The 18,363-nt window shown below is 35.7% G+C and overlaps 1 protein-coding gene across 3 annotated transcripts in view; it reads left to right on the top strand.

Annotated features, from left to right (window-relative positions):
* The window catches only part of LOC136029981 (uncharacterized), a 170,317-nt gene that overhangs the window by 115,279 nt on the left and 36,675 nt on the right, over positions 1 to 18,363 (top strand). For 2 of the 3 annotated variants that reach the window (XM_065708556.1, XM_065708555.1), the window contains one exon: positions 10,990 to 13,827. In XM_065708556.1, coding sequence (XP_065564628.1) covers positions 10,990 to 13,827 — 2,838 coding nt within the window. Of the gene's footprint in view, positions 1 to 224; positions 336 to 10,989; positions 13,828 to 18,363 lie in introns of those variants that run through there. The other variant, XM_065708557.1, reaches the window with a different exon arrangement.

Genomic DNA, 18,363 nt, shown 5'->3' with positions numbered 1-18,363 from the left:
ACCAGTCCAGAACAGGAAAAGTTATTTTTCAAACATTTTCATGTCCGTTTCGAGACGCCCATGTCCGTTTCCCGTCACAGAAGAAGAAAAGTGGGAGCAGCACGCGACCATAAGAAACAACCCGCATCCTCTGCCCCGTCATTATGAACGTCATACTAATTAAACATCCTTGACTTATTTTGTTGGCGTGTCTTAAGGAAGGTGACTTGACGACGCGCGAGCTTTTGTTTCAAGTTTTATTCTTGAGTAATTTGAAAAATTGTTTAGTTCTAGAAATGATTCCGAAAGTTCTTCTATGCTTGAGTTAGTCATTTGCTGTGGTTTCACGAAAAACGGTAGATATTATAATTCTTTTTAGTGATAATTCAAATATTTCCCTGGGGAAGGGCGGAGTTGAAGAAACATACCTCTGTTCTAAATTAAAATCTTTTAAAGCACGATTTGAGACTGTAAGTATATCCATCCAATCCCCCAAAGTAAAAAAATTAATTAGAAGTATTAAATTAATTCGAATGGTTCTTTTTTGCTACAGAGAAAACGTCTAACGTCTATCCAGTTCATTATGATCTGAGGGAAAAAACATAACCAATTTTTTTCTTTATATTATTTATTTTGAGGACGCTTACCATGACATCGTTAAAATGCTAGTTGTCATCACTTTTGTTATTTATCACCAATAAACTATACCCCTAGGGAAAGGTGGAGTTTTTGGAAGTTTATTAATTACATGCCTGAATTTTTATATTTTTGGCATACAAATATTTGTTTTTCTAAAATTAAATTTCAAGGTCAAACCCATTTTTTTGTTAAATTACACAAATCATTAAAGAATCTGACAGACTTAGTGTTTTTCAGGCGAAAAACGCCTCTCATCCAGATAACGTCGTGGCACGGACCACGGCTTGTTGAATGTTGAATACTTGTTTAACGATCATTAAATTATTAAAGATATGCCAAGAGTAAAGTTTTTACCAACTATGTAAAGTTATACAAAGAAAACAAGTTTTTTCCCAATAAAACGAAACAACGACTTGTGTTTTAAACGGACAGATAAAATAACATTTACGTTGCGCTAATCGCCACAAAGCACTGCGGCCTGAACGTAAAGGAAGACATACAAGTCATTTAGATACCATTGTAATATCCTTCAGCACCCAAAAGTAAACATATTCCAATCCATCCCATCTCTCTCTTTGAATTTAACTTTTACATAAAAAACACATCAGGATATGATCTCAATTAGGTGCATTAGGTTTATTTAATCCCTCACTTTTATAATAAAGTTTTAAGGTTTTCGCATGGTGGTAGCTCCCTCTATCGAATATATATCCAGTCTTTTTTTAAACTAAAGTTCTCAGCTAAATACTATCGTTTCTGTAATAAGAAGGAAGCTTTCACATGCTCACCATTAATGTTGCGCGCCTAGCCCACATATTATCCTCCAAATGATGAACAGGCTGGGGGTGAATTGACGTGTCTAAGTCACTCTGACGGACCTAACGTGGAAAGCTTATGATTTTAGTTCTATAAAGCACCTTTTGGTATTTAGCCTACCCCCTTCATTCGCAGAAAGACCCTTTAAGCCACTGTCGTATTTAGACATAAATTTGACGCCACGCAGCAGAATTGTTTCTGAAACTGGGAGGACGAACAGATTTTTGGTAGTTGAACCCGTTTTTCTATCTCAGAGTTTTGGCTTGATAGTATATTCAACGTATTTGGGTTAAATAGCATTTTTGTGCCAAACTGACAGAAATACGCACTTTGTTATGACCTGATCTCGTGCTATTTCAAAAAGGTAGTCAGCTTTAAATTTCCGCTCGAATTAACTTGTCGTCGAAATTGACGACCACGGCCCGATTCGACCACGTCTGGGAAGAATAAAAACAAAAAAAGCATGCATACTGGGTGGCAATTAACTTTATTTTAGGGTGGGGGCTTTTGAAAATTCAGGGAGCGAAATAATGTGTTTCTAATCGCTCCACTGACGCCCCTGGACGCATAAATGACTATTTTTTTCAAATAATATGAACTCCTGTATTTAGTACATCAGAGTTTGGGGATTCATCAGTAAGGTTGAATTAATTTCAATTTTTGGAAGTTATATGTACAACCACAAATATGGCGATTCATTTAGTTTTATTTGGTTGAGAGTTCTCTTTGCGTGGGAATATTTTAGAGCCACCGCGTGATCGCTGAAATACCTTGTTTGCAGGGCCGTATACAAGATTTTTTTCGGGACTGTTTTACACAAGGATGTTTTTCAGGAAGGGGATTATACTTAAAAACGCATGAGCCCCCTCGGCGGAGGGGGTTCAAACCCCCAAACATCCCCTGGATACGTCTTGATTGTTTGATTTACTTATCGGAGCTTCAATTCTGAATGGACTGAAAATATTTAGCCTGGGGCGGTTTTTGGTAAAAGTTATTCAAAAATATCTAAAGGGGCATCAATTTACACCAAAATTGAATGATAAAAAAATAAATTATTAATTAAATAATTAAAAAAAAAATAAAATAAAATAAATTATAAATTAAATAACTAAAATTAAATAAATAAAATTAAATTAAATTAAATAAAAAATAATTAAATAATTAAACAAATATTTATGTAGCTTAAATGTATAAATCAGTTATATTGTTGATTATGTTTATTTATATATTCAGCAGTTTTTAACTTAACTTTCAGTAAAATGGTCAAAAATACGTTTCCGTTATTAAAGCGTTGGGTAGTTGTTTATTGTAGCGACCTCACTCAAGAAGTTACATCTGGTCTATCTGCGTAAAACCGGTTTGTCTGTCTGTATTTAGAGAGAATTAGCTTAGGCACAGTGAGATAAACTATTATATAGGTATGTTTTACTTAAATGTTTAAGTGTTTAATACGACGCTTTCTGGGCGGCCTGCTTTTGATAATTCTTTGGTATATTATCGAAAATTTTGTTACTAAAGTATTATGTTTTCATCATATTTAGGTATATTTCAATAAGATTAACCCAACTTTGTTTCTTGAGCGGAGTCGCTATAATACATAACTACCAAGCATTGTTCCATTCTGATGTTATTCCATTTCTTCTTGTTCTAGATTTATATTAAAATTGATTTGAAAAATACTCTTTCTGTAAATGTATGATTTTTCGTTCCTTTAACTGCGAAAGATCTATTATAAAAGTTTGTTTTTTGGCAACTTCAGGGTTCTTGTCTTATCAATTTAACATTTTGCAGGTGATTGAACCTTGCAGCGGCAATCTAAAAGAAATCTTGGTTTATCAGTCTAATCATATCTTCCGCATAAAATTCAATTAATCAACAGCTCTGATTTTTATTGTCAGATTTGCACACCTGCAATGAAAATGATGCTATAAGAAACTATTTTTATTTCATTTTGTGGGTTTACTAAATAAAAACAAATTTTCTCAACTGAAGGTAGGAAGTAACATTAAAACTTAAAACGAAAAGAAATTACTATGTATATGGAGGGGCAGGGTTTGCCACCTCGTCAATACCTCGCTCTTCATGCTAAAGTTCGAATTTTGTTCCAATTCTTTTAAGAATGACCCCTGAATCACAAAGAACTAAAAAAAAAACTTTAGCGTAAAGAGCGAGGTATTGACGAGAGAGTGAATCCCCTTATATACTTAATAATTTCTGTTTGTTTTAAGTTTTAATGCTGCTCCTTACTTTCAGTTGAAAAAGCTTGTTTTTTTATTTACTTTCCTATCAATTTTTAAATAATGCTGGGAAAACCCGGCGCCCCTTTCATGGAAAATTCTCTTCCTCCATGGAAAGATCCTACCACGCAACCCTCTTCCCCCTCCAACGAGAAAAATCCCCCCTGAAAACGTCGGTATACTTCCCAATAACCAATACTATATGTAAACACTGGGCAAAGTTCAGAGCTTGTAGCCCTTCCCCAGGGACTGTGGGGGATTAAGTCGTCCTCAAAGATATAGTCATTAGATTTTTCGACTATGCTGAACGAAATGGCTGTCTCAAAAATTTATATCCGATGATTTTGGAGAAAAATGAGCGTAGGAGGGGGCCTAGTTGCCCTCCAATTTTTGGGTCATTTATAAAGGGCACTAAAACTTTTAATTTTTGTTCGACTGAGCCCTCTCGCATCATTCTAGGATCACTTGTCGATACAGTCACCCTTGGGAAAAAAACAACAAGAAACAAATAAACACGCATCCGTGATCTTTCTTCTGGTAAAAATACAAAATTCCACATATTTGCAGATAGGGGTTTGAAACCTCTACAGTAGGATTCTCTGATACGCTGAATCTGATGATGTGTTTTTTCATTAAAATTCTATGACTTTTAGGGGGTGTTTCCCCCTTTTTCTGAAAATAAGACAAATTTTCTCTGGCTCGTAGCTTTTGACAAGAAGGACCAAAATTGATGAAACTTATATATTTAAAATCAGCATAAACATTAGATTCTTTTAATGTATCTATTGGTATCAAAATTCTGTTTTCTAGAGTTTCGGTTACTATTGAGCTGGGCCGCTCCTTACTTACAGTTCGTTACCACGGACTCTTGAAAACAGTACGTAAAGAAACTCTCAGGTCTGTTTGCATCAGTGATATCAAAAGTTTTCAATTGCCATTTCACTTTGAATCTTGTAAGACATTCTTGAAACCCCTCTAAGCCTCGTTTACATTACGCTTTTTCTGAAAAAAATGGGACGCAAATCCGAGAAACTTGGTTGTACATACCAAAGATTATGTTTGACTTATAAGTGTTCAAATTGGCCCTACTTTCCTCAAAAAAGAACTACCAACGCCATCGAGCGTCTGGTGACACTTGGCATTTTTTTAAGCCTCGTAAGGTTTTTTTTTTTCTTTTTGTCAAGAACATTGTTCAGGCACTTATGCTACTCTAACCTTACTAACTGCACTAATTAAATTAACTATTCTTAATTTTACACGGAAAAATGCTAAGTGCCGCCAATCACTAGATGGTGTTGATATTTTTTTTTGTCGACACTAGGGCCAGTTTCCACTTTTATAAGTTACGCATACTTTTTGGTCTACGCAACCAAGTTTCCCGGATTTGCGTCCGAGTTTTTTGAAAACACGGAATGTTGACGCGTGTTAAAGGGGTTTCAAAGGGGTTTCTTTGAAAGTTACTCTGAAACTCTGAAAGTTACCCATACTCTTTGGCATCGACAGCTTCTACCACCAAGTTCTTCGTGGCGCAATAAGGTGCTAAAAATAGCCGGTCATGCCAGAGAACCAATTGAGAAAATTGGTTCTTCTGTTTTCTGGGCCTTTTGTAAAGCAATACATCTGAACAGGAATACATTTGATTTACCCCTCTATATATCTGATCTCCCCCCCCACACACGCTAGATTAAAAAAAATCCTTTTTAGTATTTTCATTGAAAATGGCCTTTATTGGTATTTCATTATATATATAAAAAAAAAAAAAAAAATGCAACCCACTATCCTACAATTCCGTGAAATGGCGCTACTGTTCTTCCCCAAAAGGAATCCTGTGAATATTAAACTCAGGCTAGAGCATTCGTGAGACTCATATAATAGAATAGTACCCAGGACTTGGCAAGGGGTAGTCAAGACGATTGGAAGTTCTGAGAAACAGAATTTGAGCTAGCCTCATCTGCTAAGCCCAGAAGCTTGATTTAAGGCCAAAGCCACCATAATCTTATCACATGGCTACATTTTGATCTACTGAATATATTTCGATTTTAGCTAGTGTAGACTGCTACTTGCCCCACGGTTTTCTGTCTTAGTTTTCCAGGAAACGCCGAGTGTAAACGCAGCTTTAGATAAGCTACAAGACCACTGCTCAAATAATCAATCTATATATTTATTACATGAAATTCGTTTTATCCCTTTTTAGGTAAACTAAATCCCTTTGAAAATCGCATCTTTCCAAGGAATTTGTTTCTTACAATCAGATACTATTTCATAATAAAGATTCTTTATGTAGTTACTCCAATAAATTCTCTCCCGCTCCATGAGGGTGATTGAACTATAGTGACGTCAATTTATGGTAATTAAAAGGAGGGGCAAAATCGATTTGTCAAAATCTAGGGGGGGGATTTGTTCAATCAAAACACCACAAATATGAGATTTTGATGGATATACCAACCCCAAAAAGGTACTTTTTTAAATCAATGGGAATTAGAGAAAGTTTAGGAGCCCCTCCCCTAACTGACATTCCTGTTGCACACTCTAATGGGAACTCTTCAAACGTCTACATAGATTGGAAAAATTATACCCAAATAAAGACACTTTCTTAAATAATAACCAAAGTAGTAATTAGGGTAGTATTTTAAGGGGAATTAAGAATGAAATTTCACAACACCTTTCAAACAGTTCGTTGTAACGAACTGTAGTAAGGAGCGACCCGGCTCAATAGTAACCAAAACTCTAAAAAACTGAATTTTGATATCACTAGTTACATCAAAAGAATCGCATTTTAATGCTGATTTTAAATATATAAGTTTCATCAAGTTTAGTCTTACCCATCAAAAGTTACGAGCCTCAGAAAATTTGCCCTATTTTACAAAATAGGGAGAAACACCCCCTAAAAGTTGTAGAATCTTAACAGAAATCACACCATCAGAGTTAGCGTATCAGAGAACCCCACTGTACAAGTTCTAAGCTCCTATCTATAAAAATGCGGAATTTTGTATTTTTTGCCAGAAGACAAATCACGGATGTGTGTTTATTTAGGGGCGAACTCCCTCATATATGCAATAAAAACATGCGAATATAGAAGTTCGTTAGGTAAGTTAATTCGTAAATTACGTATATTTCTTATTAATGAAAATGTTCGTAAAAAAATCAAAAGTTCTAGTTGCCTTTTTAAGTAATCAAAAAATTGGAGGGCAACTAGGCTTCCTCCCTCTCTCCTTTTTTCTCAAAATATTCCGATTAAAACTATGAGAAAGCCATTTAACTAAAAAGAAAATTAATATGCAAATTTTGTCTTAATTATTTATGTCCGGAGAGCCAAGATCAAAACATGTATTAATTAAAAACCGTCCAGAAATTAAATAAAAATACAAGTTTTTTAAATGAAAGTAAGGAGCGACATTAAAACTTAAAACGAACAGTAATTACACCGTATATTAAAGGGGCTTTTCCTCCTCAACCCCCACTCTTTACGCTAAAGTTTTTTACTGTTTTAAGAAGTAGAGTTAAGAGAAAGAGTCAAACTTTACCGTAAAGAGCGAGGCGTTGAGGAGGAAAAGCCCCTTTCATATACGGAGTAATTTCTGTTCGTTTTAAGTTTTAATGTCGCTCCTTACTTTCATTTAAAAAAACTTGTTTTTTTTAATTTAATCAAAAGGAGGAAATGTTGAAGGAATTCAATATACTTCAACTTGGTTCAATAAGTTACAGGTTCTAAACGTAAGACAGACACTTAGAACTTGTCATTATCTTTTTCCTGACTAATTACCAGTCAGGAAATGTTTTACATCAATGTTGCAGCATTTTCAATCCTTAGGTTCTTAGTGATTATCTTATTAATTTTTATTTTAATTAGCTAGATTCTATCAATTAATTTTTCCCAAATTATGAATCTCGTCATGTCGGTAATTACATCATAAGCATAGAAGTGCAACCATTTTGGGCTATTTTAGCTAAGGCAATGATGTTATATCAGTTTATACAAACACCACACGAGTGCAAAGAGTATGACGTCACTCCTCGTATAAGCATCATTGTAGTTAGAATAAAATGATGTCATACTTATTATATATAGAGCTCGCAAGCAATAGAAATTATCAGTAAAAATCGAATAGTTTACTATGGAAATAAACAAATTATATCGTTCTTTAAAAGACGTATATATGGATAAAATCCTTCCGGTGGAAGAGAAATATCTATTCCGCTACTTTTATCCAGCCTTTACTGGCAACTCTTTTGAAGATAAACCCATGGTTTTATTAGTTTGCCAAAATTCAACCATGAAAAAAAAATTTATAAAATTCCTTCTTAGAAAAGATAGTCCACACCCGACAACTAATAAATTTATGGCGTTCATCCATGGAGACAATGATGAAATAATGTATGGCAACCCGATTTTCTGTGGTCAATCAAAGCGATTTGAACCACTGTCAAACATCAGAGGTGGGCTTAGCTGTTTTCAGTGCTGTAGAGTTAATGCTCCTGTTTTGAAAAACCTTACAATAGTAGACACACCAGGTATACTTTGCAGTGACAAAGGCAGATGGGATTGTGATTTTAGTGCGGGTCTGGAATGGCTTGCAGAACAAGCAGACAGTATTTTTTGGTTTTTCGATGACAAAAATTTGGACATTCCCGTTGTTTTTCGTGCCTTGAAACCCCATTCGAAGAAACTTCAAATAATGATATGTTCGCATGACATGTTTGATAAGAAGAACGATGGCGTGCTGACAGGTATTACTCTAAAAATTTTCTGGAAACTTGGTAAGCTTTTAGATGATCCAGTAGCTCCTTCAGTATGGTTTTATGATGGATGTGAAAAATTATCTAAAACCGAAGAGTTTTTTGATGATGTGAAAAATGAAGGTGTAAAATCATGTAAACCCGAAGAGGTTTCTGATGATGTGAAAAAAGAAGTTCAAAAATTATCTGAACCCAAAAAGGTTAATGCATTATCTATTTGTGAGGAAGATGAACATACAGTCGAAGAACGAAAAATTGAATATTTCCTCCTATCCATCGTCAAAAATACCGAAGAAAGAAAAATAAACGCCTTCGTAACCCGTGCTGAGCTTGTCAAGACCCATGCGCTTTTCATCGATGAAGTTATGAAAGATTTTCCAAAACTATTTGACAAGGACACGAAGAAAAAAGTGCGCATAAAACAAATTGAAGAGGTATACTGCAAAATTATAAGACAGCAAAATGCTGTCAAAGAAGATTTTCTAGAGGTGACGAGGATGCAGGAAAAGCTTAGAAAACTTGACTTTAAAAGTTTACCAGAGAAAAAAGAAAAAAAACTCCTAAAAAAACTAAATAGTGCATTATCCGAAGACATTCCTCGGTTAATGAGAACGACTTAATCCCCCACGGTCCCTGTGGGAGGGGCTGCAAGTTACAAATTTTGACCAGTGTTTGCATATAATAATGGTTACTGGGAAGTGTACAGACGTTTTCAGGTGGATTCTTTGGTTGGGAGGAGGGGTTGGGAAGAGGGATCTATGTAGGGGAAACTTTCCATGGAGGAATTTTTCATGGGGGGAGAAGATTTCCATGAAGAGGGCGCAGCATTTTCTAGCATTATTAAAAAAAAAATGAAAAAATAAATATGAAAAAGACTTTTCAACTGAAAGTAAGGAGTAGCATTAAAACTTAAAGCGAACAGAAAATATTACGCATATAAGGGGTTCACCTCGTCCTAATACCTCACTCTTTACGCTAAAGTATTTTTAGTAATTTCAACTATTTATTCTACGGCCTTTGTGATTCAGGGGAAAAGATTTAAGCTTTAGTGTAAAGAGCGAGGTATTGACGAGTGGGCGAACCCTCTCATATACGTAATAAAAACATGTGAATAAAGAAGTTTGTTACGTAAGCTAATTCGTAAGTTACGTATATCTTTTTCTAATGAAAACGTTCGTAAAAAATTAAAAGTTCTAGTTGCCTTTTTAAGTACCCAAAAAATTGGATGGGAACTGGGCCTCCTCCCCCTCCTTTTTTTCAAAATCATTCGATCAAAACTATGAGAAAGCCATTTAGCCAAATAAATAAATATTCAAATTTCGCTTTAATTATTCATCTGCGGAGGGCCGAAATCAAAACATGGACTAAATAAAAAACGTTCAGAAATTAAATGAAAAAAAAGTCTTTTTTTTAAGTGAAAGTAATGAGCGACATTAAAACTTTAAACGAACAGAAATTACCCCGTATATGAAACTGGCTGTGCACTCTTCAACGTTATGCTCTTTACGCTAAAGTTTTTACTGTTTTAACAAGTAGAGTTGAGAGAAAGAGTCAAACTTTAGCGTAGAAAGCGGGGTGTTGAGGAGGGAACAGCTCATTTCATATACGGGGTAATTTCTGTTCGTTTTAAGTTTTAATATCGCTCCTTAATTTCAGTTATAAAAAAACTGTTTTTTTTATTTAATATAATACAGGGACACCATGTGAAGGTGAGTCAATTTGTGTTGTGCTCCACCTTGACCCAAAATGAATAATCTCTGAGTCAAAATTGGCTTATTTCTTTAACTAAGCTGCTCCCTCCCCCAGGGAGAATTCTTAGTTTTTTGCTTCGACCCTCCTCATCAAAAAGACAAAAATAAATGCATTCTCTATTCGGCAAACCTGAAAGCGTAATAAGAGGAGATAAGAGGAGTAATAAGAAGAGAAGTGAAAAATAACAATTAATGATGTATTAAAATATTTTAACTAATATTAACAAAATATGAACTTAAGTTTAATTACTTAAACGTTAATTAAGAGTCAATCAGGGAAAAAATCAAAATTAGTATCTTGAGCTAAGCACGTATAAGGTTAAACTAAAAGGCCTGTAAGTGAAGAGCTATTTCTTATTTAAGTTTGTCTAAATGGATAATGAAAATACACTTATAATCATTGGTTAAAAAAAAACTATTATGTTTGAACTTACTACTTTTGACGATACTCTCCTGTATGATTGTGAAGGAATAAATGAATGTGAATAACTCACACATCGTTTAAGTTGACACCAAACGCAAACAAAACGTATTCGAAGAAAACTAGAAATTTGCGCATTTAAAATGCGTATATTTATTAATTTGTTCCCTGTTGTTTGTGTTAGGTCAAGGTTTTAAAGAATTTAACATCAAACATTTTAGAACCGTCATTAAGCATAATTATTGTAAATATCGTTGTCATTTTAAAGGTGGTCTTACGATTGTTGAATGAATTAAATGCTCTGTAGTATTTGACTAAGTGGGTATTAACGTTTAACTTTTCTTCTTTAAATTAAAATTTAAGTGTTGAAAAAAGTTAGCTTAAAAATTGACTTCAATTGTTTTTTTAGGCGTGGCATATCACCAGATCCACAAATGGTTAAAGTTTTACCCCAGCGCATACCAGGGCAGAAATTGAAGCTCACAGAAAACGGAAATATTTTGAATCAAGGAGGCACCATTAGCGTTCGTAAGGTAGAAGCAAAATTTGAAAAAGAAAAACGAGATTTTAAAAGTGAGCCAGACCTCCGTGAGTGCGAACCTGTGAAAAAAACGAGTGAAGCTCCATCAAAACAAAAAATAAGGTCACGAAAGAAAGTGAGAGCACCTGCACCAAATTTTGGCTCTGACTCAAGTGACCATAGGGAACGACGGCCGGTTTCTGAGGATCGGTCGCGTGCGTCAAGTGTGAGCAGCAAACGTGATATGCAGTCTGTAGCTTGTACTGATAACGAAAGTGACTTTAATGGACCAGTTGTGACTTTACAAAAAGAAACATCATTCAGAACAAAAGAGCCCCAAACTGTTAATGAGAGTGGTTGGGACGAAATAGATAATTCCCAGTTGCGTCCGCGGGTGGCATTAGTAAGTTCTGATCCCGCATTCCAAATGGAGGTGAAAAAAGCGGTGCAAAGAAAGGCGTCCGTGTTGGAGAAGCCCCAAACATTTTACTTTGGACAAAATCCTGGAGATATGGAAGTGGCAGTGCCTAGTGATGATCAGTTCATTGTTAAGGCAGTAGTTAACAACGCTAAACATAGTTTACCTACCGACAATAGCTGTCGTGACAAAGGGAATGAAATTAAGAGCAATTTTAGCGAACCATTGCTTCCGGATAATTCAGAAATTGAAGCGAGGCGGGAAAGAATTAACAGTTTTGTAAATGAATCACAAGCAGGACTGTGGAAAGAACAAAACATTCCTGCTCCTCCTCCTGTTTATCCTCTAACAACGGAAAGCGAAGAAGAAGATGATAAGATATCTCTTCATTTAAGACCGACACTTCCAAAAAAGCAGCTGGAGCTTCCGAAGTTTTCTCCCTCTGCTGCTTGGCGTGCACTCAATGATACTTCGTCGCAGATTCATTCTAAAGTTGTGAAATCTAGTCAATTACTTGAAGAAGATATTAAACACAGATCAGGTGATTCAGGAATATCCGGTGATACGAGCAGTCCAGCACCTGGGGTTGAAAAGCCTCTTGCTGCTTCTTCTCCTGTTTACCAAAGCTGGGCGCCTGAGCAGGATCTTGACGCTAGTAGTGTGATCGAAGAACATGAAGAACTTGTGCGTCGTGGATCTGGGGCTGTAACCCCGCCAAAGCTAATTCCCGGTAAAACTAGTATGTTTACTAAAAATCAAGCTTGGAGTGACTCCAGTTCTGCCTGTCAAAGAGCTAAGAACAAAAAGTGTGAAGAGATTACGCTACAACAGCCAACTCCATATAAATTCAACAGTATTCGAAAGTTGAAAAGATCTGTATCAGGAGCCGTCAGCTCTGTATTTTCGTCAAGAAGTTCTAGTACACAAAGCATAAGCAATGATTCACCGGGGAATTGGTACTTGAGTAGGAGTACAACACAGTTGAACGAAAGTGCAGATATCTCGGCTAACTTAAGCTCTTCAATGCCTGCTCTAAACCACGACAACCCTGACTTTGCTGTTGTTTCAGTTTCAAATAGACAGTCACGAATTATTTACCTTCCAGAATATGATTCACGTAGAACTAGTTCACTTCATAGAACTCCTAAGGAGCAGGAGTTCGATGTTAGGCGAGCAAAGTCAGCTGATCCACTTTATACCAATAACAAATCCAAGGCTATGTCATCAACTTCTGTTTCGAATCTTTTAAAAAGTGAACAAAGAAAGGCAAAAAAATTCACTTTTAAAAGTACGCTCCGAGTAAATGAGAGGAAAATGCTCGAAGAAAAGCTAAGCAGAGAAGCTGAAGAAAAAGAAAAGAAAAGACTTGCCGAAGCTGAAATAATGAGGAGAGTAGAAGAAGATTTTCAAAGAAAAAGATTTGCAGAGCGAAATAATGTCAAACAACAACTTCACATGCTTCAGACAATAGAAAAAGAAGCGGAGAAGTGTTCATCACTCCGACGGGAAAGAGTGTCAGCTGTGAGGAAAGACAGTGGCTTTCGAGACCATTCTCTCTCAGAAAAAAATAGTGACGACAGTTGGGAACCTGTCCGAAGAACCCCCAGTGGAGAAGAAAATCGTTTTAATGATTTCGAAAGAAGCCCTAAGGAAGTATCTTCAACCCACAAGAAATTTAATCATACAAAAAGTAGTTACCCAAGAGATCCGACTATTGACTATAGTATTAATACGAGCGATTTATCGCGGTCAAGCTGGGAAGAAAAGACAAGGCAGGAGCCTGACGGTGCAACAAATCCCCCACCTGCACATTTTATTCGGAAAGAAAATTGTCAGTATCGAAAAGATGTTATTTCAGCATCAAAAAAGAGAGATGCTAATATTGATGGAAGCAGAATGAAAAGGTCAATGGACAATGTTCTTCGAAAACAACATAATAAAAAGTCTGATATTCCATCTAAACTTGGAATCCCATTGTCAATGAACCCAAGACGGGATCTCAGCCCAGATCGGAAAAAATCAATTTACAAGCAGCTCTCAGAAATAGTTGATGATGACAAGTCATCTCGGGCACCCTCTCAATTAAGTAACTCACAGGATCAAAGTGACTCGAGGTCAACGAACATGTCACAGTCGATATCTCCCCCTAACTCAGGATCCTCAAGAAGTCGAAAAATCCGTGATTTAAAAAAGCCAAGAAGACTAACGCAAGAGCTTTCTGAATACAGAGAAGATAATAGAAGAGAATATAAGGATTATCTTGGAAGAACGTACCTGGAATATTCCCCGCGCCGACCTGTGTCATCTGGGTAGGTACCTACTTTCAAACTTGATTTGTTTTTTTCTTTTGTTTTAGTTCATATCGGGCTGTATTGGAAGCTGATGAGGCTTTGATTTGACTAATTAATTTCACAAAAATCAAGCCAATTTAAATGAAAATTAAATTATTCGTGTTCAATAAATTCCTATTTAAATTAACTCTTATTTAAATAACAATTAAATCAATAAATAAGAATTTAATTCCTTAAACAAAATTCTAATAGCGTAACTTATGATATTTTGTTACACATGAGATTCATGAATAAGCCAAAACAAACCGTTTTAATTTATCAAAATGTGCATTTCTGTAAAATGTAATAATAGGTAAAAAATACGGCATTAAATTTTGCAGTTCCTTCTGGCAGTGCTGATTTCAATTTCATGGCCCTTCAGCCAGGAATTGTAATGGGGGTATAGGCTTCTGCATACCCTTCCTGAGTACCTTTCCCAAATTTTTCCAGGTACCCATTTAGAGCTGGATTAAGTCTGGCTGAGCTTACAGAGTCACGCCACTGACCCCATTCCAAACCAAAAAAAGTGACATCAGAACTGGAACACCTGCCCTCACGAACAAAGGATTTTTAGCGTGCTAACCACTCGGCGAGGACGAGTTCAAACATTTCATTCAATCATTCAAGTTATTTTTGATCTAAGCAGAATACACACTGTCTCTCGTTTTCAAAATTACTTTTCATTGAATACAAAATAATTGTGGCTAGGTTAGGATACAAAGTGTAGTTTTTTTCTCGCATATATATATTGTTCCTTTTGACAAAAGTGGTTTCCTTTGAGGCAAAGTAAAGAAAATGAACGAAAAAAAAAGAAATAAATACAACCAAAATTTTTAATTTTTTTTAATGAGGAACTTTACAATTCTGATACCCGACATTAGATTTTATTGTGTTTCTTAGCCTTTTGATTGATTAAAAAAAACTTTTTCTCAAAATAAGTTTTTCAAAGAAAAGTAAAGAACTCCATTAAACCAAATTGAGCAAAAAAAAAAAATCCAACAATCTAACAAGCGTGAAACTACCACAGATTAACACCGATAAATAAATGAAACCCAAATCGAACAGAAATTACAATAAATAAGCGAGTCAAACTCAAAACGAGCAGAGATTAAAATGAATAGGGCTCAAAATCCATATGCCTCCCACAGGCCAGAACATAATTTGCACTTAACTTATAAAATCAAATGTTTTCACTTTTATAACTTTAATAAATTGAATATTATTAGCACTTTAAAGAATAAATTTCAGCTAATGTATATTAAAGTGCTAATGCAAATTCATTTTTATCTTTTTCAGGGAAGTTCGAATTATGTTCTGGCTTCGGGAAGGCATATGGGCTTTGAGTCCTACTCATTGTAATTTCTGCTCGTTTCGAGTTTGACTCGGTTATCTATTGTAATGTCTTTTCGTTTTGGGTTTGATTTATTTATCGATGCTGATTTGTGGCATTTTTGTGCTTGGTATATTATTGGATTTTGTTTTTGCTGAATTTTGGTCTAATGGAGTTCTTTACTTTCCTTTGAAAAACATTGTCTAGAAAAAGTTTTGTTTTATTAATTTCTGTTCGTTTTATATTGACGTAGTCATTTCAAGAAAAAAACAGAATAATAGCTTAAATCTTTTCGGCTTTTCTTTAAGAATTTATAGTTTGGCCTGCTATTTATCTGCTCGAGAAAATTTTCAACGATTTTCAACAAAATGCACCCTTTTAAAAATCTTGACACAAAGAGTAGTGTTTAATTCAGTTATATACCTCCTCTAATTGACCAGAAAAATATAACTTGATGCCATTTGCAAAAAAATCTATCTGTACCCTTTGACAGCTTGGATACACTTTCCCTCATCTGATTTAGTTAAATTTAAGAGCAGAAGTGGTAAAGAATTATATCCAAAAGTTTGCACATGTTACCCTCAGGTGTTCTTGGGATAATGCTGAGATGTCTTATTGGCAATCAGCATACACACAATGCTTTTTGATTTCATTCTAAGGCTACATTTAGTTTTTAAACATAATGGGTAAATTGCATAACTGTGTGGGGGGGGGGTAAACCCACGCAATAGCACTAGAGATACAGGTACAAGACCGCTCAGCTATGCTGGACAAAATGGCTATCTTAAATTTTATTGGATGTGTTTGGAAAATCATGAGCTAAAGAAGAGGGCTGACTACCCTCTGATGACTTTAGACTCTTAAAAAGGGTACTTGAACATTGAATTTCCAATCAAATTAGCTCCTTTAAAATTGGCTCCTAAATATTTCTTGAAAGCTTCACCTTAATACCATTAGACTGTGCAGTAACAATAGTTGTGGTAGCAGTAGTAGCATTAGTACGAGTATATACATAGCGCCTTTTTTTCAACATCTCCTTCAACACACGATGGAATTTTAACTTAATAAGATTGACCAGTCCTGGAACATTGTTGATACATCCTCTTGACAAGCTGTGTGGGCATAGGGTGTTTCGATTTATTGAAATACGGTTACAATATTGCCCAACATTTTGCCTTAATTCGCTTAGGTTTATTAGCAGTTACAGTAAAACAAGTAGCTATACTAGTAGCAGTAGGAGTAGAGTTAATAGTAGTAGTCTTAGCTTTAGTAGTAGTAGCAGCAGTAATAATAGCAGTAGTTGTTGTTGTAGGAGTAGAAGCAGTAGTGTTATGATGTGAATCTTGTCTTTTGGTTAGTTCAATCTAAATGCTTGAGACACGCTCTATTGAGCATCACAACTGTATTTTGAGTATTTAATGGTCTTACCCCCCCTCCCCCCAAAGCTTTGGCACTCGTGCACAGATTTTAATGATAACTGGACTATGAATGATACTTCTTTACTATGAACAAAATTCATATTTCACTACCGATCTAAATCGAGAATAAAAGCATATGCAAAGGGGGAGATATTTGAACGATTTCCCTTCCTCCTCCTCTCCCGGAAATCCTGAGGTTAGTTACAATAGACTGTCCTCCGGCAAAACCTAGTATCTATATCTGAGTAAATTCGAAGGAAAACGCAAAAATGCTATTTTTTAAGCTGCTTCTTTGCAAAACCATTTTCATTGTTTTGTAGAATTACAAAAATAGAAAATAATTAGACCTACGTTGCCTGAGCAACGTGAAGTGTTGCGGCAACCTTTGTCCAGCTTCGCCGAATAAAGTGTTGCGAGAGCAATACTTTGGTTTTGTTTCTTTGCTATCGGTTAAACGCTGAAGTTGTCAGCCTATCGAAGCTTTTAAAACGTTATGTTCAAAGAAGAACGCGATCAGTAATCACATGATCAAAGGCTATTCCTCAGCATTGAAAAAACAACAATAACAAAAGAGTATCGAAAGAAGGGACTAAATTGACTTTGCAGCCAGTTGAACTTTATCCTTTTAAATCGTAGACATCGTGACGGATCAAGACTTGGAAGAAAATCTTATATAATCTAGTTGGTATTATAAAGCTATCCTTAACTTTTTAGGATCAAAATACCATAGATGACACTCTATTAATGATTACGAAACTGCCTCGTTGTTTTACGTTATCGTTTGTACCCGTTGCTTAAACACTTAATTCTAGGTTACAGTGAGTATGGGTAGGCTACACCAACTAGCAAAAGTTACAAACCCCTCTTCAGTAAAGAGGATCGTAGCCTAACAGACGATTATTGCTTACAAGTCCCCTACATGTCTTACCACTGGAACCAACTCGGTCTTACCATCAAATATACTGGAAACAAATAATAGGTACACCAAATAGCAAATTTTGCAAACCCCTCACTGTCGAAGATGATTATGAGCTAACAGCCGACTTTCCTTACAAGTCCCCTACATGTCTCACAATTGGTATCGGCTTATTTTTGGTTTCAGTGTGTACCCTACTACTGAAGTTGTCAACTCCTTGAAACTTTAAAACTAGTATATCTCATGAAGGAATTTCTGTACCAAAAAATGGATGACATATACTTTGATCAGCTCATCAAGAGCTATCGATTGCCGTCGAAAAAAATTCTATAGTTCAAAAGTTGATTTTTTTGGCCGTAGGCCAACTTTCTAACGTCACCACTTAGAAAGGATAAGCTCCAATTTCTTTAGCAAGGACAGAACTTTTAAAGTTTAAGAGGTACATCTGATAACATTTCTCTACCTCAATCCCGAGTCCGAAAAAACAAATGATAAACCCAGCCAAAATCACGGCAGCACTTTCGGACCCGTGGAAAAATGTCGCTTTTTTGCTTCTGTAAATTTGTCTATTTATCACTCAAAGAAGATATATTGACTGTGGGCCCGGGTAACTGCCGCATATACTTAACACTTATAGATTTTAGTCCATCTTCAATTTGAAAGTGGTGCCTGCCTGCTTGCCTGCTAGAACGGAGCTTTTCCCTCGAAAGCAGAAACATGGTTTGATGGAACGAAAGCTTGGGTGCACAACTTCAGATACTCCTCTCTGACATAGGCTACATAACTCCACTTCACTTCCCACACCATAGGCTCTGGCTCGTGGACAAGCAAAAACCATCCTTTTTGGCCCC

This window comes from Artemia franciscana, chromosome 8 (genome assembly GCF_032884065.1).
Source record: "Artemia franciscana chromosome 8, ASM3288406v1, whole genome shotgun sequence".
In the NCBI taxonomy this organism is placed as follows: domain Eukaryota; kingdom Metazoa; phylum Arthropoda; class Branchiopoda; order Anostraca; family Artemiidae; genus Artemia; species Artemia franciscana.
The sequence above is the reverse complement of the archived record's forward strand: the minus strand, read 5'-3'. Positions and strand labels throughout refer to the sequence as shown.